Source organism: Aethalodelphis obliquidens, unplaced genomic scaffold (genome assembly GCF_003676395.1).
Source record: "Aethalodelphis obliquidens isolate GAN/ISIS:26980383/991018 unplaced genomic scaffold, ASM367639v1 scaffold28, whole genome shotgun sequence".
Lineage (NCBI taxonomy): Eukaryota > Metazoa > Chordata > Mammalia > Artiodactyla > Delphinidae > Aethalodelphis > Aethalodelphis obliquidens.
In genome coordinates, this window is record NW_020837972.1 from 1,953,408 (window position 1) to 1,979,220 (window position 25,813).

Consider the following 25,813-nt stretch of genomic DNA (forward strand, 5'->3'; position numbering starts at 1 on the left):
TGTGGCACGTGGGCTCAGTAGTTGTGGCGCACGGGCTTAGTTGCTCTGCGGCATGTGGGCTCTTCCTGGACCAGGGATTGAACCCATGTCCCCTGCATGGGCAGGCAGATTCTTAACCACTGAGCCACCAGGGAAGTCCCTGCATGTGTCTTTTTGAATGATCGTTTTGTCTGGGTATATGCCCAGTAGTGGGATTGCTGGGTCATACGGTAATTCTATTTTTAGTTTTTTAAGGAACCTCCATAATGTTCTCCATAGTGGCTGTATCAATTTACATTCCCACCAGCAGTGCAAGAGGGTTCCCTTTCCTCCACACCCTCTCCAGCATTTGTTGTTTATAGATTTTCTGATGATGCCCATTCTAACTGGTGTGAGGTGATACCTCATTGTAGTTTTGATTTGCATTTCTCTAATAATTAGTGATGTTGAGCAGCTTTTCATGTGCCTCTTGGCTATCTGTATGTTTTCTTTGGAGAAATGTCTATTTAGGCCTTCTGCCCATTTTTTGATTGGGTTGTTTTTTTTTTTTTAATATTGAGCTGCAGGAGCTGTTTATATATTTGAGATTAATCCTTTGTCCGTTGATTCGTTTGCAAATACTTTCTCCCATTCCGAGGGTTGTCTTTTTGTCTTGTTTGTAGTTTCCTTTTCTTGGCAAAAGCTTTTAAGTTTCATTAGGTCCCATTTGTTTATTTTTGTTTTTATTTCCATTACTCTAGGAGGTGGATCAAAAATATCTTGATGTCAAAGAGTGTTCTTCCTATGTTTTCCTCTAAGAGTTTTACGGTGTCCGGTTTTACATTTAGGTCTCTAATCCATTTTGAGTTTATTTTTGTGTATGGTGTTAGGGAGTGTTCTAATTTCATTCTTTTACATGTAGCTGTCCAGTTTTCCCAGCACCACTTATTGAAGAAACTGTCTTTTCCCCATTGTATATCCTTGCCTCCTTTGTCATAGATTAGTTGACCATAGGTGCGTGGGTTTATCTCTGGGCTTTCTATCCTGTTCCATGGATCTATATTTCTGTTTTTGTGCCAGTACCATATTGTCTTGATTACTGTACCTTTGTAGTACAGTCTGAAGTCAGGGAGTCTCATTCCTCCAACTCCATTTTTTTCCCTCAAGACTGCTTTGGCTAGTCAGGGTATTTTGTGTCTCCATACAAATTTTAAGATTTTTTGTTCTAGTTCTGTAAAAAATGCCAGTGGTAATTTCATAGGGATTGAATTGAAACTGTAGATTGCTTTGGGTAGTATAGTCATTTTCACAGTATTGATTCTTCCAGTCCAAGAACATGGTATATCTCTCCATCTGTTTGTATCATCTTTAATTGCTTTCACCAGTGTCTTATAGTTTTCTGCATAGAGGTCTTTTGTCTCTCTAGGTAGGTTTATTCCTAGATATTTTATTCTTTTTGTTGCAATGGTAAATGGGAGTGTTTCCTAATTTCTCTTTCAGATTTTTCATCATTAGTGTATAGGAATGCAAGAGATTTCTGTGCATTAATTTTGTATCCTGCAATCTCATAGCGCTGGTCAGAAAAGATGCTCGATATGATTTCAATTTTCTTAAATTTACCAAGGCTTGATTTGTGACCCAAGATGTGATCTATCCTGGAGAATGTTCCAAGCGCACTTGAGAAGAAAGTGTAATCTGCTGTTTTTGGATGGAATGTCCTATAAATATCAATTAAATCTATCTGGTCTATTGTGTCATTTAAAGCTTGTGTTTCCTTATTACTTATCTCATTTAAAGCTTGTGTTTCCTTATTACTTATCTGTCTGGATGATCTGTCCATTGGTGTAAGTGAGGTGTTAAAGTCCCCCACTATTATTGTGTTACTGTCGATTTCCTCTTTTATAGCTGTTAGTAGTTGCCTTATGTATTGAGGTACTCTTATGTTGGGTGCATATATATTTGTAATTGTTATATCTTCTTCTTGGATTGATCCCTTGATCATTATGTCCTTCCTTGTCTCTTGTAACATTCTTTATTTTAAAGTCTATTTTATCTGATATGAGTATTGCTACTCCAGCTTTCTTTTGATTTCCATTTGCATGGAATATCCTTTTTCATCCCCTCCCTTTCAGTCTGTATGTGTCCCTAGGTCTGAAGTGGGTCTCTTGTAGACAGTATATATATAGGTCTTGTTTTTGTATCCATTCAGTGAGCCTGTGTCTTTTGGTTGGAGCATTTAATACAGTCACGTTTAAGGTAATTAGCGATATGTATGTCCCTATTACCATTTTCTTAATTGTTATGGGTTTGTTTTTGTAGGTCCTTTTCTTCTCTTGTGTTTCCCACTTAGAGAAGTTCCTTTAGCATTTGTCGTAGAGCTGGTTTGGTGGTACTGAATTCTCTTAGCTTTTGCTTGTCTGTAAAGCTTTTGATTTCTCCGTCAAATCTGAACGAGATCCTTGCCGGGTAGAGTAATCTTGGTTGTAGGTTCTTCCCTTTCATCATTTTAAATATATTGTGCTACTCCCTTCTGGCTTGTAGAGTTTCTGCTGAGAAATCAGCTGTTAACCTTATGGGAGTTCCCTTGTATGTTATTTGTCATTTTTCCCTTGTTGCTTTCAATAATTTTGTCTTTAATTTTTGACAATTTGATTACTATGTGTCTTGGCATGTTTCTCCTTGGGTTTATCCTGCCCGGGACTCTGCGCTTCCTCAACTTGAGTGGCTATTTCCTTTCCCATATTAGGGAAGTTTTCAACTATAATCTCTTCAAATATTTTCTCGGGTCCTTTTGCTCTCTCTTCTCCTTCTGGGATCCCTATAATGCGAATGTTGTTGCGTTTAATATTGTCCCAGAGGTCTCTTAGGCTGTCTTCATTTCTTTCTTTCTATTTATTTTATTTATTTACTTTTGGCTGCATTGGGTCTTTGTTGCTGCACATGGGCTTTCTCTAGTTGCAGTGAGCGGGGGCTACTCTTCGTTGCGGTGCGCGGGCTTCTCATTGCTATGGCTTCTCTTGTTGCAGAGCACGGCCTTCAGTAGTTGTGGCTCATGGGCTCTAGAGCACAGGCTCAGTAGCTGTGGTGCATGGGCTTAGTTGCTCTGCGGCATGTGGGATCTTCCCCGACCAGGGCTCGAACCCATGTCCCCTGCCTGCATTGGCAGGTGGATTCTTAACCACTGCACCACCAGGGAAGCCTTGTCTTCATTTCTTTTCATTCTTTTTTCTTTATTCTGTTCCACGGCAGTGAATTCCACCATTCTGTCTTCCAGGTCACTTATCCATTCTTCTGCCTCAGTTATTCTGCTATTGATTCCTTCTAGTATATTTTTCATTTCAGTTATTGTATTCTTCATCTCTCTTTGTTTGTCCTTTAATTCATCTAGGTGTTTGTTCTTTAATTCTTCTAGGTCTTTGTTAAACATTTCTTGCATCTTCTTGATCTTTGCCTCCATTCTTTTTCTGAGGTCCTGGATCATCTTCACTATAATTATTGTGAATTCTTTTTCTGGAAAGTTGCCTATCTCCACTTCATTTAGTTGTTTTTCTGGGGTTTTATGTTTTTCCTTCATCTGGTACATAGTCCTCTGCCTTTTCATTTTGTCTATCTTTCTGTGAATGTGGTTTTCCTTCCACAGGCTGCAGAATTGTAGTTCTTCATGCTTCTGCTGTCTGCCCTCTGGTGGATGAGGCTATCTAAGAGGTTTGTGCACGCTTCCTGATGGGAGGGACTCAGTAGAATTCTTAAAATGAACATAAATTAGCACTGAATGCAGTAGGTCTGTACATCCTGACAGGCAGTAAGTACCCACGCCCCCACGCACCAGAAGAAGGACACACACAATACCGAAGACCAGCACTGCTGCCAGCTCTCCCTTTTTCTTCTGTATACTTCGGTACTGCATTTTGTTCAACAAACACATCCCAGTTTTGTAGTTCCTTAAGAAAGAAAAAAAGGCCCATAAGGTAATATAAATCAGTGATGAAGCAGCCTCACCTGGCTCGGCCTCGGTGCTCTGCGTACCAGGCTGTGATTCTTTCCTCCCACATTTCTGGAGTCATTTGATACAGATTTATTACCTAGCAAAAAAGAGAGCAAAATAAAAAACCCACACACAAAGAAAGTTCTGGTATTGTTTGGTATTTTTATAATTATGCATCATTTTTACAAAACAGCAAAGCTATTTTTAAAAAGCCACATACAGGGAGCCAGTCACATGCAGAGGTGGGTGTGTAAATAAGCACCGTTCAACCTGAGTCACAACTCGGAAAGCTGCACCATTTCTCAGGCCGCGGGGCTCCCCTCGCCTGGCAGCACCCCTCTTTCCTGGGCCATAGAGCCCAGGGGGAGGACCTTGCTCAGGAGCAGAGCTCACTAATTTCGGGCCAGCTGCGGGCCAGGCTGTACGTGCTGCTGCCTTTGCCTCTGCAGAAATCATCAGAGGAGCAGGTAAAGTCAGGGGAAGGTGAGGAGCAGACCTTTATCACACATGACAGGGGAGCGGAGCTATAAAATCAGAAGCAGCAAAAGGGAGGGAAGGACTGCTTCTGAGGCTAATGAACAAGACGAACACCACCAAGGATTAAAAGCTACAATGCCCGCCCCCCCACTCATCCCTATCCACCCCGCCTGTGCAGCTGCAAACAGCTCATTTCCCCAGGCTGAACTCAGGCTGCTCCACGCCCCTCCCTAGGAATCACTGAGCTCCCCCACCTTTAAAGAAAGGACCATCCACAGGCCATGCCTGTCCTGGCAACCCCAAATGAATCCCACGAACCTTTGCTTTTTAATGTTCTTAACAGAGATCATTATTCGAGATTGATTACAAAACATTTATAAAAATGTTCTTGCCACCTACGTCCAATATTCCTTCCGGTCCTTTGGTTATGTCTTCCCAAACAGGGAATTTGACTTCTTACCCTTTTTGGAAGCAATTCCTCTTGGGCCAAAAATCCCCGCTTGTGAACAGAGGGGTCGTAGTCACCATACTGGAAGGAGAGGAAAAGGAGAGCGTGGGATTGAGATCCTAAAGACAACTGCGTTTCTGAACAGGTCGACTCAGCCTCTGTCCCTCCCAGCTCCAGGGAGCAATTTAATTCTGATGACAAGTCAAGATTGCAACCTTGCTAGTTTGTTATCCTTGGATGAAAATACAAAACTGATTATATCTGTGAACAGAGTCGCATAATCCCATAAGGGATGGATGGGTGACATGCTAATAAGAATGTGACATTTGTAGAGAAATGTGGCCAAGTTTTCTAACTCCTGAAGGAAGCCGTCACTACCAAAACAGCTTTTGAAAGGAGATAACAAAACATAACTGTGTAAATTGTGATTAGCAACCAGTGATAAGAGTCTTACCTATAAATGCTTCTAAGTGGCTGGTAATTGGAGCCAACTGATAGGTGGGAGCTGGGGATAATGCCAGCAATATTTTTAATACCTTTCAATCAAGGCTCTGAAAAATGCTTTGGAAAAATCTGATGCCAACACTGTCATTTCTATCGTACAGACAAAGAAATGAGTAAAATGTTAACAGATTTTCCTGAAGCTGCAGAGCAAATCACTCTGGGGCCTGCATTTTAATGTACTCACCAGGGACAATAACTTGAAGTTTATTTTCTGATTTCAAAACAAATACCCCTCCCTGCTCTGCAGCGGGAAGGTCACCACAATGAGAAACTGCGCACCTCGCTGCAACTAGGGAGGGCCTGCGTGCAGCAATGAAGACCCAACACAGCCAAAAATAAATAGAATGGATAAATTTATAAAAAAACAAACAAACAAACAAATACCCCTTTCCTAGAAAGTGAGTCTGACCAGGAAATAATCAGAATTGAAGGAATTTTTTAAAAGAAACTAACCATAAAATATATAGAAGATCAAAGCCTATCTCTTGTCAATCAGCATTCAGTGGCTTTTCTTTTGACCCAAAACAGCAAAGCTCAGTATTTTAGTATTATCTTCTATAAACATTTATCCTTTTTGCCACCAACATTGGAAAAACAAAAGAAAGGTCTGGCACAAGGCTGTTGGCTCTACATCCCACCAAATTAGGTGAGGACATGGCCTACCCTCATTCCCAAAGAACCTTAAATTAGATTTCTGGTGAGTTTTCCAACAGACACTCATGAGACTGAAGAGATGTTCATCATCAACTGTAAATCATGACTTTTTCCCATACTACCCTTCTATAAAAGCCCCGAGGATTAATATCTCTTATGAATCTCATAATTACCTTGCAAATAACAGAATTGTAGTGCATTGCTTTTTCAGTTTAAAAAATTAACTGGTCAAACTTAAATACTTAACCCTGTCTATACATTTCTTCATTTAAAAAACTTGAAGGAGGGACTTCCCTGGTGGTCCAGTGGTTAAGACAACACGCTTTCAATGCAGGGGGCATGGGTTTGATTCCTGGTTGGGGAACTAAGCTCCCGCATGCTGTTCGGTGTGGCCAAAAAAATTTAAAAAAAAAAAAAAATGAAGGAAACTGGTTTCTCTGGATCTCTGAAAGGCCAGGGGGGTGTAATAAGTCAGGAACTGTATGAGCTTTAACAGTACTCTCTGCGGAGAGTACAGGTAAGAGCCTGAAATTGGGGGGGAGGGGGTATGGGAGGCAGGCTGCTTAAAGTTCAATTCTAGCTCCTTCACTTATTAGCTGTGACCTTAGAAATTTTGTGTCTGTTTTCTCATCTGTAAAATGGGAATAACAACAGTATTTATCTTATAGGATTCTTGTGGGGATTAAATGAAATACCCAGAAATTTTTTTTTTTTTTAATTTTTTTGGCTGCACCATAAGGCATGCAGGATCTTAGTTCCCTAACCAGGGATCAAACCCTTGCCCCCTGCATTGGGATCGTGGAGTCTTAACCACTGGACCACCAGGGAAGTCCCGACCCATAAAAATTTTAAAACTATGATTAACACACAGCATTCAATACAACCTGATGTCAAAAGATTAAAAACTCAGGTCATGTCAACTCTCCAAGTCTGTTTCCTAATTTGTCAAACGAGAGCATTTGTCTTGGAGGATTTTGAAGCGGGGTGGGGGGGGGCGGGGGGCGGGCGGGCTCTGGAGCATCCCCTGAGGCCCCAAGTCAGGCACCCTCTCTCTAAACCTCAGCTTTCCCATCTGGAAAGCAAGGGTCAGAACAGTGCCTGCCTCCTGGGGGGTGACGAGGATGAAGACAGTCAGGTAAGCATTTTGCATGGTGCCCAGCTCATAATGAGTCAGGTATCACTGTCATCAGCTACGTTATTTATGATGATACTGGTTACTCTTTGCCTGTCAGATTCTTAAAGGGGGAGGATGATAAAGAAAGCCCTGTGAGTTGTACTTGCAAACCTCTCAACAGTGCTGACCAAACTCTAGTGCTTTTGCAAGCAGATATGCAAAATGAAAGCTGTAAATTCAGGCTCCAAAGGCTTGCAAGATTAATGATCCACATTGTCATACTGAGCTCCCAGCTACTCCACTGATCAAATGCTACATCTGAGCACTGGGGAGGTGGCAAAGACACTGCTGAAGGAACTTCTCCACTGGACTAATTCCACTTATAACATTAAAGCCACCTTGAGGTATGTGCCTGCTCTTAAATGTCTTTTTTTTTTTTTTTTTGCGGTACGCGGGCCTCTCACTGTTGTGGCCTCTCCCGCTGCGGAGCACAGGCTCTGGACGCGCAGGCTCAGCGGCCACAGCTCACGGGCCCAGCCGCTCCGCGGCATGTGGGATCTTCCCGGACCGGGGCACGAACCCGTGTCCCCCTGCATCGGCAGGCGGACTCTCAACCACTGTACCACCAGGGAAGCCCTTAAATGTCTTTTTAAAAAACAAAAGAAGAAGAAAATCCTCAAGTTGTGGTGGCTGGTGAATATAAAAGAAATTCAGACCACTCCATGGATGGAGATGGCTGTTCCTCCTCATTTTATGTACAGAGGCATCCCAATAACATAAGCAGGAGTGAATTTGCTGGGAAGCTAATGAGGCTTGGGTTTCAGGTCTCTGCACCTGCATGGGCCTGTACCTAATTTTATATTAATAATTTGGTGTTCTTGCATTAAAAGAACACCCTAAATTATATAAGCTTCAGGGCCCACAAAACCTGGATCCACCCCTGATATAAACCAATTGAATTTAAATTCGAGAAGGGAGTTCACCTTTTAAAGGACTCTCAGAGTCACTTCTTAAACAGAGACAAATACTTTCCTCTGCTTATATGTACGAAAAATTAGACCAAATGCTCTGAATAGGATTTCACGAAACATAAAGGTCTAATCAATACATATATAGAATAAACAGTTAGATCCCAACCGCACACCAGTCACTAAATTCCAGATGGATTAAAGACTTAAACCTATAAATGAAAATCCATAAAAATACCAGAATAAAATATAGAAGAACATGTGTATATTAAGTTGGTGAAGTCATTCCAAAAGTCACTCAAAACACGGAAAGGACTGACATGTAAAAAAAGATAAAAGATTAATATCCATAATATATAGGTCCTATAACTGAATTAGAAAAAGACAAACAATAAAGTGGAAAAAACAGGCAAGTCATAAACACTTGATTCACAGAGGAAAGAAATACAAATGGCCAATAAGTCTATGAAAATGATGCCCCAGTGGTAATCAAGGAAATGAAAACTTTAAAAAAATCTACTTTTTTGTCAAATTAGCAAAAATTTAAAAGGCTGATAGCAACCACTGTTGATGAGGATATGGAAAAACAGATATTCTCACCACTATTGGTAGAAGTTAAATTAGGAACTTTTGGAGAGCAATTTGGCCATAACTATTTAAATTTTTTTAGATAAAATTTACATAATAAAATTCACAATTTTAAGCATATAATTCAGTGGTTTTTAGTACTTTCAAAATGTTGTACAACCATCACCACTGTCTAATTCCAGAATATTTCCATCACCTCAAAAAGAAATCCCTTACCCATTAGCAGTAAGTCCTAATTTCCTCCTCCTGTCCCCTGACAACCACTCAACCTACCTTCTGTCTCCATGAATTTGCCTCATCTGGACATTTCATACAAATGGAATCATACAATATGTGGCCTTTCCTGTCTGCTTCTTTCACTTAGCATTATCTAAACTTTAAATGTTCCTATCCTTCAACCCATTTATGCCACTTCTTTATATTTATCATAGACAAATGTTGTTCGTATGTGCCCCAACAGGCGTACTCAAGGATGTTCACTGCACCCATTTAAATAGAAAAGTAATAGAAAGAAAAACAAGCCTAAGTATCTACCAATAAAGATATATTTAAATAAACAACAAGGAACTACTGTATAGCACAGGGAACTATACTCAATATCTTATAATAACCTATAACGGAAAAGAACCTGAAAAAGAATATACACATACATGTATAACTGAATCACTTTGCTGGACACTTGAAACCAACACAACATTGTAAATTAACCATACTTCAATTAAAAAAAAGAAAACAAAAACAAAACAACAAAAAAAGATATTTAAATAAACCACAGCCCCTCTGTTCTATGAAATACAGTTCAATAGTTTAAAAAACTGAGTACTTTAAGAACTCTCTTCTGACAGTTTTAAGTGAAAAGGGTGCGCTATGCAGGATTTCCTCTAGAGTGGCGGCCTAGGAGTGGAATTTCGGGGACTCGGGGAGGGGGTGTCTCCTCACTGACAGGCCCCTACCATACCCATCACCCCACAGAGCTTATGCCAATTCAGTCTATTCCTGCATGGAAATGAGCTCAGAGCTTCTATTCAATTTATTTATTTATTTTACTTTTTTTTTTTTTCAATTGAGGTTGATTTACAATGTTGTGTCAATTTTCTCTGTACAGCAAAGTGACTCAGTTATACACATATGTATATTCTTTTTCATATTCTTTTCCATGATGGTTTGTCATAGGATATTGAATGTAGTTCCCTGTGCTATACAGTAGGACCTTGTTCTTTATCCATCCTATATTAATCCTTGTCAATCTCATGGGTTTGAAATGTTTCCTTATTGTTGCTTTAATTCTTCTTTTTCTTGATTACTAATAAGATTGAGCACCTTTTTGTAGTTACAGATTCTTCTCATACTCTATAAATTGCCTGTTATGTGTACCCTTTGCTCCCATTTTTCTGCTTTTTTCTTAGAAACCTTAGAGTTCTTTATATTCAGGGATATATCTGCAATTCTACTTCTAGAAATCTACCTTAAGGGGAAAAAGCTTTTGCACAGGTACACAAGGAAGCATATAAAAGAGTTCTCAGTAAAGCACTGCTTATAATAGGGAAACAGCAGAAACTAAACCTACCTCCTCCTCAGGAGGATAGAAAAGTAAATTAGGCTTATTCATCAATGGCTACCATATAGCAGTTAGAATCAATGAGCTACATCGACAAGTACAACACAATACATATCAAAATTGACATTGAGTGAGAGAAAATACCCATTTGCAAAAGGATAAGCCCCCCAGAAAGGGGAATATGCAGAGGATAGTACCATTTATATCAACTTTTACCTCCTGGGTATTTTTTCCCCTGGATTATTTTAAAGTTAGTCTCCTCCCATCCAACTGACCACTGCCCAAGTTGGGAACCCCACAGTCTCAGCCAGATGACCACCACAGCCTTCTAACAGGTCTCCCTGTTTCCAAACTGGTTTACTCCAATCTGTCCTTCACACAGCCACCAAAGGATCTGTCTAAAATATAAACCCTTCACTGGTTCTGCATCCCCCACAGGATAAAGTTAAGACCCTTTATGATCTGAACCCCAGCAGACCTCTCCAGCCTCAACTCTTGCCACTCTACCTATACTTTACATATACCCAACTTCTTAGTTGCCTTTTGGCACTCTGCCCCTAACTAGCATCAAAGAGCACTAGGAAACAACAAGCCTCCTCTCCCACCAGTCTTTTCTCTCTCTGAACACTAGGAATCTGCTGGCCAGCCCTGCAAGATTGGGGAATTACATACCATTCTTTCCCAAAGTCATTTTTAATAAGAACACATTTCAAACACCAAATTGTCAATATAAAATCCAACAGGTGGCTTAAGACATTGCAAGATGGTTTGGTGTGTCACATGACTGGGCCAAAAAAACCAGCCTATATTTCTGATTCAAAAATAACCTAAATGGGCTTCCCTGGTGGCACAGTGGTTGAGAGTCCGCCTGCCGATGCAGGGGATGTGGGTTCGTGCCCCAGTCCGGGAAGATCCCACATGCCGCAGAGCGGCTGGGCCTGTGAGCCATGGCCGCTGGGCCTGCGCGTCGGAGCCTGTGCTCCGCAACGGGAGAGGCCACAACCGTGAGAGGCCTGCGTACCGCAAAAAAAAAAAAAAAAAAAAACCTAAACTCCTACTAAGAAATATGGTTCTTGTTAACTGAACCATGTGATTAATATCTGTATTTATGCTTTAAGGGTAATTGTTTCTTTATGCTTTGGAATGAACTGTCTATATCAGTTGAACAGCTGAAATACTGTAATGAATACATTTGTGAGTAATTACATCCCATGTGTTAATGAGCTCAATTCACTTTCCCCACCACACTTTTACATTTCCTATCTGTCTCAGAAAGGTTGTGGAAGAAAAGAAATGGAATATAATGGAAGGAACCAGGATGATTTACTGAAAAGTTTGTACTGATGTGACCATATAAATGAACCTGGAATTTAGTGAAAGGTAGTGTGTCGTACTCAGAGACCCCTCTCACAGTGAGGGCAAGAGCAAGTGCTAAATTATGCAATCCAGACACTAGGGTTCTCACCCCTGCTCCATTCTCCAGCTCCATTCTGCTTCAAATCCTGTCCATTAAGAAGTGGGCTACAAACTCCATTTAAAAAAGGATTTATATCGGGCTTCCCTGGTGGCGCAGTGGTTGAGAATCCGCCTGCCAATGCAGGGGACACGGGTTTGAGCCCTGGTCTGGGAAAATCCCACATGCCGCAGAGCAACTAAGCCCGTGCACCACAACTACTGAGCCTGCGCTCTAGAGCCCACGGGCCACAACTACTGAAGCCTGCGCACCTAGAGCCTGTGCTCTGCAACAAGAGAAGCCACCGTAATGAAAAGCCCGTGCACCACAATGAAGAGTAGCCCCTGCTCGCTGCAACTAGAGAAAAGCCCGTGCACAGCAACTAAGACCCAACGCAGCCAAAAATAAATAAATTTATTAAAAAAAAAAAATTAACATCAAGTACTGTGACTTCAGACAAATTATTAGTCCTTTCTGAGCCTTAAATTCTTTGGCTTACAGAAAAGACTCCATTGAGTATTGCAAGAAATATTCAGGTTATAACACTTTGTAAAACTGTAAAACGCTACAGGCGTGTAAGATCTGATCAATATTGTAATCAGAGGCACCCTATTAATATTAACAGCTGTCCTAGAAACTGGAAGCATGTTATAATAATCCTTAGTTTCCCAAATGCAGACTTGAAGCCATAGATTACCTTTATTTGTATGTTCCTGACAATTTACACCGGGAAAAACAGTTAAAGCACGCTCCTCCATATGAACCCCATATGCTGTCTGTGAATCACTTTCATCTCTAAATTAGCAGGATCCAAATTAGGAGGGCTTTCCTACAGTGAAATCTGTTTAAGCAAACATCTGCTGGTTCCCTGAAAAGTTATTTTTTTTCTACAGGTGGCCTTTGAATTTGTGGCCCAAAATTTATGCAAAGAAAATGTAGCCTTTGAGACTAAAGGCTACCCCTTCAGAGAGAGGTAGTATCTTTGAGAACCTGGGCCTCCTCTCAGCCGGGGAGAAGGCGTGCTAGAGAGAAGCTCAGTTCCGGGCCAGGAAGTGCTCAGATTTAATGAAAGTGACAACTGCTTCATCACTGTCAGGGCGATACTGATTGAAAGGACACATTTTTCCTGTTATTAATATTCTTAATCAAAGCATAAAAGGAAGCATATGTTTTAGTTGAATCAAGGCCCATTTTTCTGTTTTCTCAATTACTCATTTGTCAGGATAATGGAATAGGGGAGGCACAAAATGCAATCCCAAAGCCATGAATTCTGCCCTTAGCTTTACCCAAGATTGCCCAAATGACCTTGGGCAAATCACTGAGGGCAGATACTCACCTTGTGTCTGTATCAGTGACAGAGTCAACAACCTCCCCTCAGGCCAGTGAATACTCAGCAAATATTAGACGAGTCATCAAATGACCCTGATGCTTCTGTTAGTGTGACGAGCACATACAGACCCTTTTCTCCTCCAAATGACAGGCCAGTTTTGAGATTATCTTAAGCTACCCCAAAAAGTGGGCTAAGACGTTGAGGGTCTTATTAATTTCTCTAAAATTTCAGGGAAATGGCTTTATGGATACCTCTAACTAAAAAGGAAAATAATAACTGAAAAGATTATGCAAAATCACAAAAGTAACCCAGGTGTCCCAATTCTGAGGTCATCTTATGCTGCAGTGAAAGGTAATAAGCAGAGGGATCAGGAGAAAGTGGCATGTGATTGAAGTCGGAAATCTGACGGGCATGAAGCACCCTGGGCAGACCCTGTAGCGCATCTTATAAAAACAGAGAGGAGGGGCTTCCCTGGTGGCACAGTGGTTGAGAGTCCGCCTGCTGATGCAGAGGACGTGGGTTCGTGCCCCGGTCCGGGAGGATCCCACATGCCGCGGAGCGGCTGGGCCCGTGAGCCATGGCCGCTGAGCCTGCGCGTCTGGAGCCTGTGCTCCGCAGCGGGAGAGGCCGCAGCAGTGAGAGGCCCGCATACCGGAAAAAAAAAAAAAAAAAAAAAAAAACAGAGAGGACAGAAGCACAAGACCAGTGGTCTCCCTCTCCCACCACTCCCAGTCTGCAGCGATTTCTCTGTGAAAGACTCTCAGGTCACCAGACAGCTCAGCTGGGCTTGGTGGGGCCGAGAGCCGCCTGCAGTACCCGACCGTAAGCACAGCCAGCACGTCCATCCAGGTGGATGAAGCAGGACAGTCCCCAAGGTGTGACATGGTCCCGAGGCATAGGGCCGCTGGTCCTCAGAAGATGAGTTTGCAATGAGGACCTGGGCCTTTCTGACCCCAAGGCCATGTTTGACCAAAACTGGAGACGATAACCTCATTCTTCCTAGTTAATAAAAAGAGAGGTTGGCCGGGTGAATATAATTAACCATGTGTGCACAGTGAGATTACACAGATAATTCATCAAGCTGTACACTTATCGTTTATACACACACAGACACTATCACAAGATGATACAGCAGTGGAACAGTGAGAGTGGTCCCCCAAGTCCACAAGTGCCACAGCATCCCACTTTCTGGGGAAAGTCTCTGAAGCCTAGAAGATCCAAAGAAACAGATGACTAGTGTGATCCTGTGACATGCATTAATGCCCAGGAAGAATGCATTTTTCTTCTTTGAGCCTACCTTGGCCTGGACGGCATAAGAAGCCAGGAGCACAGAAGCCTCGGGAGGGCAGTAGATCTTTTCATCTAAAATCTGCTTCTTTACCTGAAAGGGGCAACAGGGGAGACATGATACCGTGTGTGTGGACAGGAGCCGTGCAGGCTGGTCACAGCAAGACACTGCAGCGTGTTCTAATGAGGCCTGTCAACCCAGCCTGCTAATGATTTTCTGACAAAGGGAACGATTTTTTCTTTTTACCGCTGCCGACAGGTTGGGAGCTCGGTCCCCGAGAAGTTATTGGTAAGATGGCTACACAGAAAAAAACCCTTAATCTCTTCTGTTCGTGATCAAATGCCAAAGAGGAAAAACAATCTTCATAGTTAAAAAAAGAGACTGACATCTGGGTTGTGACGGAGGAGAGCTGTGAACTCGGGAAATGTCAGGAGCGGCTCTGGTGGTGATTGCAGCCTCGGCCCCAGCTGAGCACACGCAGAATCAGAGGAAATGGAGTCTGCTTTTAAGTCTTAACACAAGACCAAAGTCAGCGAGGCCACTGAGTTATGACTGCAGGAAAAAAACCCATCACTTTCAATATGCCTGCTCTAAGGAAAAAGGAAGCAATAAAGTTTGATCAATTAACCTTTAAGTCCACTTGAGGTCCGGGAAATATAATTCTTAAGCCATAATGTTGAATTAACATATCTCATTGCATTTAATTTCTTAGACTGGTACGGTGGGTGATGTTCCAGACATAGAGGCAAGACAGCCTCCTGAAGTGAGGGCATGCTGAAATAAACACAACGGGAAAGCCAGCTCTCTTTCACAGACGTCAGCAGTCACCAGATTCATAAAAGTAGTAAATTTTGCCTTGCTCAGCCATGAAAGCGCTCCAACATTTCAGTAGGAGGGGAAATTAAGCCAAAGTCAAATGGAGAATGGGCACTGCTTACAAGAAAGCCATCTCTATATGGCTAGGACATTCTGGGGCCTAGGAGGTCATTTTGTGGTTTCATTCAAAGCAGGGCAACTTTCTAATCCTTCGGTTTTAAGCTGCACTACAGAAAAACTAAAAGGGCTTCCCTTTGCAATGAAAATATTGGAGAGGGGATATACAAGCACACACACTTTTTTTGGCAAACTTTTTTGTGCAAGAGAAATTATTGGAGGGGGTTATTACATTTAACTTAATATTTACTTAATGCAATAATCTGAGGCTCAAACTAATTATAGGAGGCCAGGCTATATGTGTACGTCTGGGCAATCATGTAATTAACGCCCTGCTAGGGTCTTTTCCGTCACTGATGGTGGACACACCAGCCGTTCCAGTGCCAAGCACCATAACTAACCGTGAAACTCGGAAAGTGCTCTGAGCGAGCAGTAGGAACACAAGCAAAACTGACAAGGTTCTCATCCTCACACCAGTCCCCCTAGCTGCACCTCTAGATGGTCAACTAGCTGTCTTTGAACCTATAATTATGGATCTCCTAATTTCTTCAATTCGGTGGAACAATTACTTACAGGGTGCTCACCGTGCACTCAACGAGCCTTGCCTTAAAGGGGCTTACAGTCTAATGAGGGAATAGGTGGAAAATAAGGCAATATAGACAAAGAGTGGCATGAAACATGATGTTTGAAGTACCATGTGTGTGGGATTTACCAAGTGTCACTGGAGTTCTGAAGTCCTGCCTTCATGAGAGCAGATTTTAAATTTCTGGAAGAACTACTCTTTGCAAGACTCTCTTTTTAGACTTCCTGGGCAACTACTGAGTACTTCGAAGTTAGTGAGGAGCCATCTTCAGAGATGTTTCTAGTTAGGGAGCTACTTGTATGTGTTCTTTCGCCATCATACTTTTGCAATTTCATTTGATGCCAATTATCATCACTCAAGTATAGTTCTGTCCTGAAGACTGTTTTTCATTATAGAACCAAAGGGACTGGCTTTCCAGAGGAAGAACATTTTCACAATGTGGAGGCATTTGTGGTCAAATCCGAGGGGTTGGCCCAGGCTGCCTCTGCTGCTACCCCTGGGGGCGGTTCTCGCAAGATCAGGGGGGTAGCATGGAAAGGGGTACCTGCAAGAAGAATAAATGTTGCGTGATCTCCTGAACCAGCTCCTCCTCGGCATTCTCAGGATAAAATTTGGCCAGGAAGTGAAAGGTGACTGGCTCTTCCTTTGAAACGTCATGATCCAGCACCTGCGGAATTACAGAGCAAAAGAAAAACAAGCTAGTTTCGCCCCTCTCCCTCCCAGGCCACCATCAAAGGACCTTCTGCAGGGAGTGTATAAACATTTTTCTCCCTTCTAAATTTATCACATTTCCCAAAGGTTGTGATTCTACAGTTTGAAGCATTCACAAAGCCATCTATAACAGGAGGTAACATTCACTTCACATGGTGAATTAATCAAATTAATCAATATCCCCAAGTGGTGAGTGGAGCTAAGATGATTCAGGCACAAATGTTTTCAAGGCCACAGAGATAGCTAAAAACTAGAAATTTATAACTCAAAGGCCTTGGGCACTATCCTTTACGGTAGGCTGAAGGTTTTTTAATTTTCTCAAGTAGTGGAATCTTCCTTTACTCTTTTGTCTTGCTGACTACCTACAACATTTAGGTCCATACTGGAATGGAGCTTAGAGATGATGAACTAAATATTTGTGAAAGCATCTAAACATTAACTGAGCAACAAAAGTAAAACACGTCCATCATGGCAACCCTTTGTTTCAAGGAACCTCTAGAGATGCCCCACGAAATACTTGAGCACAGCCAGTAAACCACTCTGCCTTTAATATTCTAACAATTTCATCCACCCACTGGAAAGCTTGAGCCATCTGCTCTCCAGAATGAATTTCATCTCAGGACATAAACATGCCATGTGACAGGCTACAAGGCTCCATTAACATGTGTCATAATTTATTTCCTTTGAGCAGCAGGCTCCATGGCTCCTGAGGCCCCCAATCTAATATCCATTTGGCCAACACTCATACGATTTCAAATTTACTTTGCCGAGAGTCACAAAATGATACTGAAGGTTTTGCTGTCTTTGGTAGATAACTCTCCAGGCTCCTGCCCAAATTCCTGGTCGTGGTGCCCAAGAGGTTCAAAATAAACCTGATCTAGGACGCTCTCGCTGGCATGGCAGCACTTGGACATTCATGATCGTTGGGAATTACCATGTGAAATTTATAACCAGCAGGGACCCCAACGTGAAGAGTCAGATTACTGCGTACATATGTAAACACAATTTGAACGCCTGAGTTTAGAGTCAAACTGGTAGAAGACGGGAGGCTTTCACTGTTTATCATGCGAAGTAGTAGATAATAGAATGAGGTAGGCAATTGCAGGGGGTAATTGGGGGTAAAAATGAGACACTGACTTACTCAGAGATTCAGGGGTCTTTTAGGAGTCACTGACTAAAACATACGGCCCTGCTCTCAGCGTCTCCATGGATAGGTTGGCAGGTAAGTAGGTGACAGCGTCTCTGTGAGCACATAAGAACCCACGCAGAGGGCAGTTCCCCGAGGCAATATCCATTTCTAAGCCACATTAGAACTGCTGGGAGTCCAGACTTGTACACCAGGCCTCAGAAGCCCCAGAATATCATGAGAACAAAATAGACATTCTTCCTTCACCGCGGGAACCAGGGCACTCTATTCCTTAGATCATGTTAATGAATAAATTGAGTTGGGTCATGGTGTTTCTCAAAAATACTCTAAAACATTCCCTAAAGAACAGGAGCCCCAAGAAAATCTTTCAAAGACATAAATTGTGGGAAAAAAAACCAAAACGATAATACAATAGTAATTTCTATCCACGAAGCCTAACTCATGGCTCAGTCAACAGAATGGCATTAAGCCTGAAGCAATCAGGTGACACCCGGTGACAACAAGGAAGAAGCCAGGGATGGCAGCTGGTCAGTCCTGGGTGGTTCTGCAGGCCCCGGGGTAGCCGGTGAGGAACAGGGGCGGGGCCTCCCTAGGCCCGCATCCTGTCCCGTATAACTTCCTCCGCAATGCTGTGTACCCATAATGCCCCATGATGAGCAATAAGCTAGACACATGCTCAGGGGAAATCCAGAGCCCATGCCAGCCCCACTGGTGTCATCAGGGTCTGGGCCCACCTTCTTGTCCATCTTGAGCCAGGCCACGGTGTCCTTGATTGTATACTGCAGGCCAAAGAACCAGGTTTCCCGAAGCCCCAGGGTCCGGCACACCAAGTCAAACAGGTCCTTCCCCTTCCACTTCATCTGCAAGGGAACAAACCAACAGGGGAAGACAGCTGAGCCCAAGTGGTAATCTGCTCGCAGGAAAACCTTTTCTCTGCTCCCCCCACCTCAGGTTCTGAAAGGTGGGGATGACGCTAAGATCGCTGAGGAGCACAGAATTCCTAAATAATTGTAAACCTTCCTACACAAAACCATGAGTGGGAAAATAATAATTAGAGCTTAATGGCTTAATCACTGCAAAGCATACACAATACCTCCCTTGGACAGTTCCTTACAGATCTTAATATGCCCAAAGCTGCCAATTTAGGAAAGCTGGTAAATAACGTCCACATTTAAGAGTCAAGCTTCTCCCGTTAACCCAAGGTTAGCTTCTAGAGACATTCGTTTCCTCAAGATTTTCTTGTTGATTTTCTTTTTAATCATGACTCTGCCCTTTAATAAAAGGCTAGCTTTTTAAAATATAAAGACTAGTTTTACTTGATTTTTTTTTAAAACGCAACATAGGGTACGAAGTTGTAACTGACGTCACAAATCGTGGGGAAAAAGAACCACTAGAGACCAGCCAGTCCAATCACGGGTCTCTCCCCATCATGATGTGTAACCAAGGCCAAAGAGGAGGTGTCCACCCACAGCCACATGCAGCACCTCCAAACTCTTGTATCGAAACCCAGGGGACAAACAGACAGGAATATACTGTAGTGTGCTAATCCCGTAGCCTCATTTTCAAAAGGACCTGAAGCAATGGCTGCTAAACCCATTTCTCATCTCTTCAATCTTGTGGCCAGAAAAGCAGGTTCAATATCATAATAGGGGAAGAAAATACCCAGGAGCTTAGTAAATGTTGCCACCCGTGATGCAGCCACCCATAGCGGCTGCTGGCCTCGACCCCAGTCAGTGGCTCCCAAGTATCAGGTGGACATTCAAATGGACACCTGCGTACAGGGATGAGCACAAGACACATCACGGAGATGGTGGGCACAGATGGTGGATTCAAATACGAGGTCACCAGACATCGGAAGAGGAAGACCACCTGACTGCAGGGGCGTCTGTCCGTCTCCTGCTCTCATTAGAAATTTCCACCCAAGGTCCTGGCACGCTGAAGATGCACAATGAAAAGGAACTGGGGAAAGTTCAGGGTTCAGAGACTTCTTATAAAAGCAAGAAGGAAAAAAAATAAGTTAGACCTCTAAAATCTGATTGGTGTTTGCTAAAACCTGATTCTAGAGGATTTTTCAAGCAGGCCTTCTATTTTTAATATATGTGAATGGACGGCGTGTTCCCTACGAGGAACTCAACAGGAAAGCCCATCCTTCTCCGTGTGTATACTCAAAGTCCAAGAGCAAAGAAGCAGCCTAGATGGAAGCACACCGAAACTGCAGCAGACGCAGGGTGGAGATATGGACTAGCTTTTGTCCTTCTCCAAAAGACGCTCTAGCCCTGCCCCCGTCCCCTCTCTGTGACTTCAGTGGGGCCCCTGCAACACTACAAAGGTTGAGTTCTTTAGAAATTATTTTGAGTAAAATAAAATAAAATGTTTTATTTTAAAAGATGATCTTCCCCTTTTGTAAGGCTTAATAATGCTTGTTGGCACACCTGTGTCCCAGTCTGACACTGGGACAAAGGGTTTTTTAATTCACGGTAGGTTTTAGTTCCTACAGGCGGACTTCACTGAAGAAATGTTATTTTGGAAAACTAGGAGCTTCAGGATGCTGATTATCCTCTTGTTTCTATTTTAAGCCAGTACATAGTATATAAATTATAAATGACTACTTTGCTACAAGATAATGTAACACTTAAGAGCACACATTAACTTGGAGAAGTGAAATACCCAAGGGCCAAGAAGATCAAGGTAATGATCCCCAATCCGCCATAACTCCCGGCCACCGCAGGGCGGGCTCTGGCACGAGGGGCTGTCTGCAAGTGGGTGTGTGGTGCATCTAAACGAGAGCTACCAAGAGAATGCTGAGTGGATTTCCTGATTTGGGAGCTTAAATTCTCAAACATAATCTCGTATTAATGCAGTTTTTTACTTCCTTGTTTCTAAAATGCAAAATTATCTCTGTTGAATGCAGAGACAATGTCTTTGCTACTATGGAGCTTGCAATAAAGTGAAGAGAGGGGAAATTTTTTCACACCGATTCAGAATGCCTGGCTTATATTTTCAACTTTAAGAATTGTAGGATGTCAAATTGGAAATGAGTCTGAGTAATTAATTACCCACAGTAGACCTGTCCCCTTTTTGTATAAGGAAACATTCTTTGGCAGCCTGCTACAGCAGACAACTGGCCTTCTTCTTGGTGGTCTAAGGTAGGCAACCCCCCAGATCACCTCTTTTTCTGCTCTGTGGGGTTCCTTTCATCTTGCTCTCCTCCAGCACTCCCCAGCCACCTTTTCCAGTAAGTAACTGGTATCTTAACACTCTTCTCCCACCCTAAAACAAAACCCATTTTCAGAAAAGCCCGGTATTTATTGCTCCTTTACAGCTCAATGTGAATTAAAGCCTCTGCTTCCTCTCATCTAATCCTTTTTTTGGCTGCACCTCGAAGCCTGTGGGACCTCAGTTCCCCGACCAGGGATTGAACACTGTCCACAGCAGTGAAAGCCTGGAATCCTAACCGCTAGGCCACCAGGGAACTCCCCATCCTCTCAGCTAATCTTTCAGCAAGCATTACACAGCACATCCTATGTGCCCAGCAATATTAGACACTGAGGATGTGAAATTCTGGAAGAATGTTCCCTGCCGAAGACTCAAGTAACGACCCAGGTTGGAAAAAGCTTTAAAGAACAAGGGAGAATTAGTTAAAGGAGAAAAGGAAACAAGTCTAAAAACAGACAAACGTCATGATCTCTACAGGGAACTGCATGTCATCTGGCAGAGGTGAAACAGACAGCCTGAACTCAGTGGGCCTGGTGGGGATGGACCAGGACTCTCCATATACCCAGAGGCAGAGGAATGATGGGATCAGACCTGCATTCTAGAATGTGCACTAACAACAGGTTGGAGGAAAGGAGCCTGGAATCAAGAAGGGCAGAAGGGAGGCCAACTCCCACCTTGATGAAGGCAGTGCGAAGGAGAGAAAGCCTGAGAACTAGAAAAGCATCAAGAGAAACATCTGAATTCCTGGCTTGAGCATCAGGTGGTTCCAGTAGAGGAGGGATGGAAGACAGGAGAAGCAGGAGCAGCAAGTTTTGAGGGAAACAGATGAGTAATTAAGTTCTAGACAAAGCAAGATAGGGTGCCTGAGGAAACCAAGTAGAGATGTCCTAAATACACCTGATTTTAAGTCTTAGCTCTATTTACAAAATAAAGTGTTCTAGTTTTTAGTCATTAAGTTTTTCTCTTGGGCTAAATCTAACCTCCAATGTGTTGTTACCTACATGAGGGTGCACTTTTCAACATGCCTTCCCCAAATGTATGAGGCTTGCTTAGTCTTCCTAATTTGGGTTTCTACTTCTTCACAAACAAGAACCACCGGTCACAGTTACTCCTGGTGGTTCTTGGGACACCCTGAGGATGGGAGGTCTTGGGTTGCAATGGGGCTTCCTTGGTGCTGCTGACTCGCAAGAGCATAAGCACACCCACCTCCAGTTCTATCACCGGTCCACCGCGCTGTGCTGATGTGGGAAGGTGATGTGACCACCTAAGCATCTCCCTAGATCGTAGGCACCTCAGAACAAGAGCAACGCCGGTCATCTCTCTACTCCCCACAGCACCCGCCGAGTGTGCACACACAAGACATGGCAAACGATGGCTGTGTGACAGAACAGACTTGACCACTTCAAAACCCGAGGCTCAAAAGTGTAAAGCAAAACGAACCCCCATTCGTCCACTCCTTCGACAAACATTTAGTGAACACACGCTATGTCCGAGCACCAGCCGAGGTGCAGGGGATAAATGGGGGACAGAAGACAACAGGCCCGGGGTGTGAACCTGTCAGAAACAGATAATCATTCCCCTCGCCCCACACACAAATCAGCTCCGGGTGTGGTGGTCAGCACTATAGCACCCAGTGCCACAACAGGGACATCAGGGACTGGAGGGACCCTCTCTCTTGAACGGGTGGGCAATGGCATCTGAACTGGTGGGAAAGAGAAGCCAAGTGAAGACCAGCCTTGGGGAAGGAAGAGAGAGCAGGCAAGTGTGTTACAGGCAGAGGGAAGAGCATATGCGAAGGTCTAGAGGTCTAGATGGTTCTTGTAGGAAATGACAGTATTGTAGTTCAGTTTGGCTGGGGAACAGAGGCTGGGGAACACTTGCTATACTTTCAACTACCATCTAAAATCAATTCTTGGGAATTCTCTGGCAGTCCAGTGGTTAGGACTCCATGCTTCCACTGCAGGGGGCACGGTTGGGGAACTAAGATCCCGAAAGCCATATGGCATGGAAAAAAAATAAATAAATAAAACCAATTCTTTGTCTCCTAACTCTGACCTGTCGTGTGAAACCACAGAAAGCTGTCTGAGTGGCTGTTTTCTCCTTTTTCCCTAGGATGGAACATAATTCGTACCATTCTAGATGTACAGGAGAGAAGCTAAATCATTACATAAGATGGATGCTTCCGAAGATTAGGGCTTAATTCCTTCCAGGAACCAGTCTAAAAGGCAGAGAGAAACAGTGGTTATCTAACATCGGTATGAATCTCAGTGCTGCCGCTGTGTGACCTTGGGCAAGTTATTGAACTTCCCTGTGCTTTGCAACAGGGATAATAAACAGAACCTGTTTTAGCAGATTGATCTCAGGATTAAGTGCACTGTACATTTGAAAAGCCTAAGAAGGTGCCACAGTAAATACTCAATAAAAGGTGGTGATTACTCATTCTAACCCCGCCTCTTCTTATATTCTCAAGGGGCATCGTTTAAAGCCTCCAGTTGTGTTCCACTCCACGCATGATGGATGGCAGATCAGAAAGGGCACCATCAATTCTCATCGTGCTAACCGAGCCATCACTCACTTGACAAACATTTATTGAGCACCCACTACATCCTAGTCACTGCGCTTGGCCCCAGAGATGAATGATGAATCTGGGACAAGACGCTGTCCCTATTCACGGCTGATGGGGAAGACAGGTGAACGGATAAGGAAAGTGCAACCTGGCAAATGCTCACAGAACAGAGGACTGAGGGAACGCAGCTCGGGCCTGGGGGTCTGTGGGGTGAGTGGCTTCCCTGGGGAGATGCCGTCTGAGCTGGGTCTCAAAAGCCAGGCAGCAGCTGGTCCTCTGGTGAAGGGGCTGAAGGAAGAGAGGTCACTCCAGCCGGAGGGAACAGCATGTCTGCCGCTTGGGTCCAGGCTGTTGTCAAGTGAAGGAACGCTCTTTGCGTTCTTCTGGTATCTGACAAGCAGCGTGACTGTCCTATCTGCAGTACTGAATGTTCAGTGCGGTACTGTGTACATGGCTTCAGCCCCAAGCGTGTGACAGCTCGCACCCACCACAGCCACTCAGGGCCTGGGTCGTTCAGTCCCTGCTCTGAGCGGCCAGGCCCCCCTGAACAATACCTGCCACGTCTCTAAGGAGCCACGACCAGTGGGATGAGTCTCGTGTTTCTTTTTTTATTAAAACATTTTCTCTTCTGATACCTGCTAGCACATAAGCCATTCAGGCTTTGCACTTATGCTACTTGCAGGCCTTTTTGGAGGGTTTGTCATTTTTCCCGAACAGATTGCCAAAAAGAGAACAGTCCCTGGTGCTGATGAAATGTTCACCTGAACTCATCTCTTCCGCCCTGGGGCAAGTGTTCCACTGCTCCACATACCCCCTCACCCCCGCCTCTGCTCAGCCCAGTGAAGGGAGGGAGGCGACGAGGCAGGGGCTCATCTTGCAGGCAGAAAAGGAGCGGTGGAGGGAGGGAGAAAGGAGATTTGCAGGAAGGAGCCGGACTCCATGGCGTGTGGGCTCCAGCTCTGTGGGCCTCGGCCTCCAGATGCCCTTGAAGCTCAGGGCAAATGGCAGGGAGTATGGGTGCACGGCACGTCTTGCATCGTGGCTGTGTTCTTGCATTACTTTAACGGGCTGCGGTGTTATTTCCCAGATCCATCCCATGCCTCTATCACAGATGGATGTGTATGAACTTTATAAACAGGACTAAGTGCTGTCAGCTTGTTATCTTTTGTAGGGGCTGGATTTATGAGCTTTACCCAGAGTGAAGTGCTTGTCATTTATCAACCTCAAATGTTTTAAGGAAATAGCACTAAGCACTTAGGCTCTGCAGCAGGAACGTAGCTGGAATGCAGCACTTTTCTGTTGTTGGAAGCAACTGGCACCAATAACCTACAGGACCAATCAGGGTCTATCAACCAGGGAAGCATTTTGAATAACGTCTGAGACATCTTCTTACAACAGGCCAGGTTTAGACTCACAACCCTAAAACTACCACTTGTTTTTTTGGCTTTGGCAGCCTTCGCATTGCATTTCTCGCACTGCTTTCTCTGGGCCGTGCAGAGAATCGAATGTGGCTGCCATGTGTGAAATGCCTGAGAATCAGAAGCCCCAGAGAAACTTCAGCTTTACAGAGAAGACTCAGACCTGGAGAAGCTAGCAGAGAAGTGACATCCCATTTCATAGATGTCGGGGGACAGGATTATCAGCCACACAAGAGATGCTATTTGACTGGCTGTCTACTCCACAGAAGAGGAAAGAGAACCGACGGACAGACCCGGCATTCACTTATCAGGGTTTCTTCTAATTAGTTCACAAGCTGCCCCAGCATTTTCCATAAAAACTATTGAAAGGTTAGCTCCCTTACAGACAGAGCAATAGAAGGGACCGCACCTCCCCGGGCTCAGGACACATGTAGCGTGTTTATCGTGATTTCGGGAACGCAAGAGCAAGGAGGGCTGTGATCTCCCCTCTCCACGTTCACCCCTAATTGACTTTTGTAGTCGTGGCTGCCCTACGAGAACTGATTTCAGAGAAGAGTTGAGAATTTAAGATGCTGATGTGCTGGATCCAAACCTAAATACAACTTTCATTGGTCTGTTTTGAAAAAACAGGTGCCAAACACCTCCATTTACAAGATAAACACAATGGAAAGAGTTATAAAAATGATTTTGCTGTGCAGTAGTGAATAATGAGTCCCATTAAAATCTATTCCAAAAAAAAAAAAAAAAAATCTATTCCAGTTAATCAAAGAGGATAAAAGAGTGCAGTAAATGGGGGTGTAAAACCGACCCTCCCCGACTCATACCATGGAAGCAGGTTCTGTGTCTCATGTCTGTGTTTCCTGTCGTGGTTAAGGACACACACACCACTCCTAATCAGCCATTATTTCTGAGGG

At 43.6% G+C, this 25,813-nt stretch overlaps 1 protein-coding gene across 3 annotated transcripts in view; it reads right to left on the reverse strand.

Annotated features, from left to right (window-relative positions):
- NF2 (NF2, moesin-ezrin-radixin like (MERLIN) tumor suppressor) overlaps window positions 1-25,813 on the reverse strand; it is a 78,478-nt gene that overhangs the window by 34,158 nt on the left and 18,507 nt on the right. For all 3 annotated transcript variants that reach the window (XM_027124355.1, XM_027124356.1, XM_027124357.1), the window contains exons 2-6: window positions 18,434-18,559; window positions 16,386-16,508; window positions 14,335-14,418; window positions 4,881-4,949; window positions 3,958-4,040 (exon numbers count right to left, since the gene is read on the reverse strand). In XM_027124355.1, the coding sequence (XP_026980156.1) occupies window positions 3,958-4,040; window positions 4,881-4,949; window positions 14,335-14,418; window positions 16,386-16,508; window positions 18,434-18,559 (485 nt within the window). The remainder of the gene's footprint in view (window positions 1-3,957; window positions 4,041-4,880; window positions 4,950-14,334; window positions 14,419-16,385; window positions 16,509-18,433; window positions 18,560-25,813) is intronic.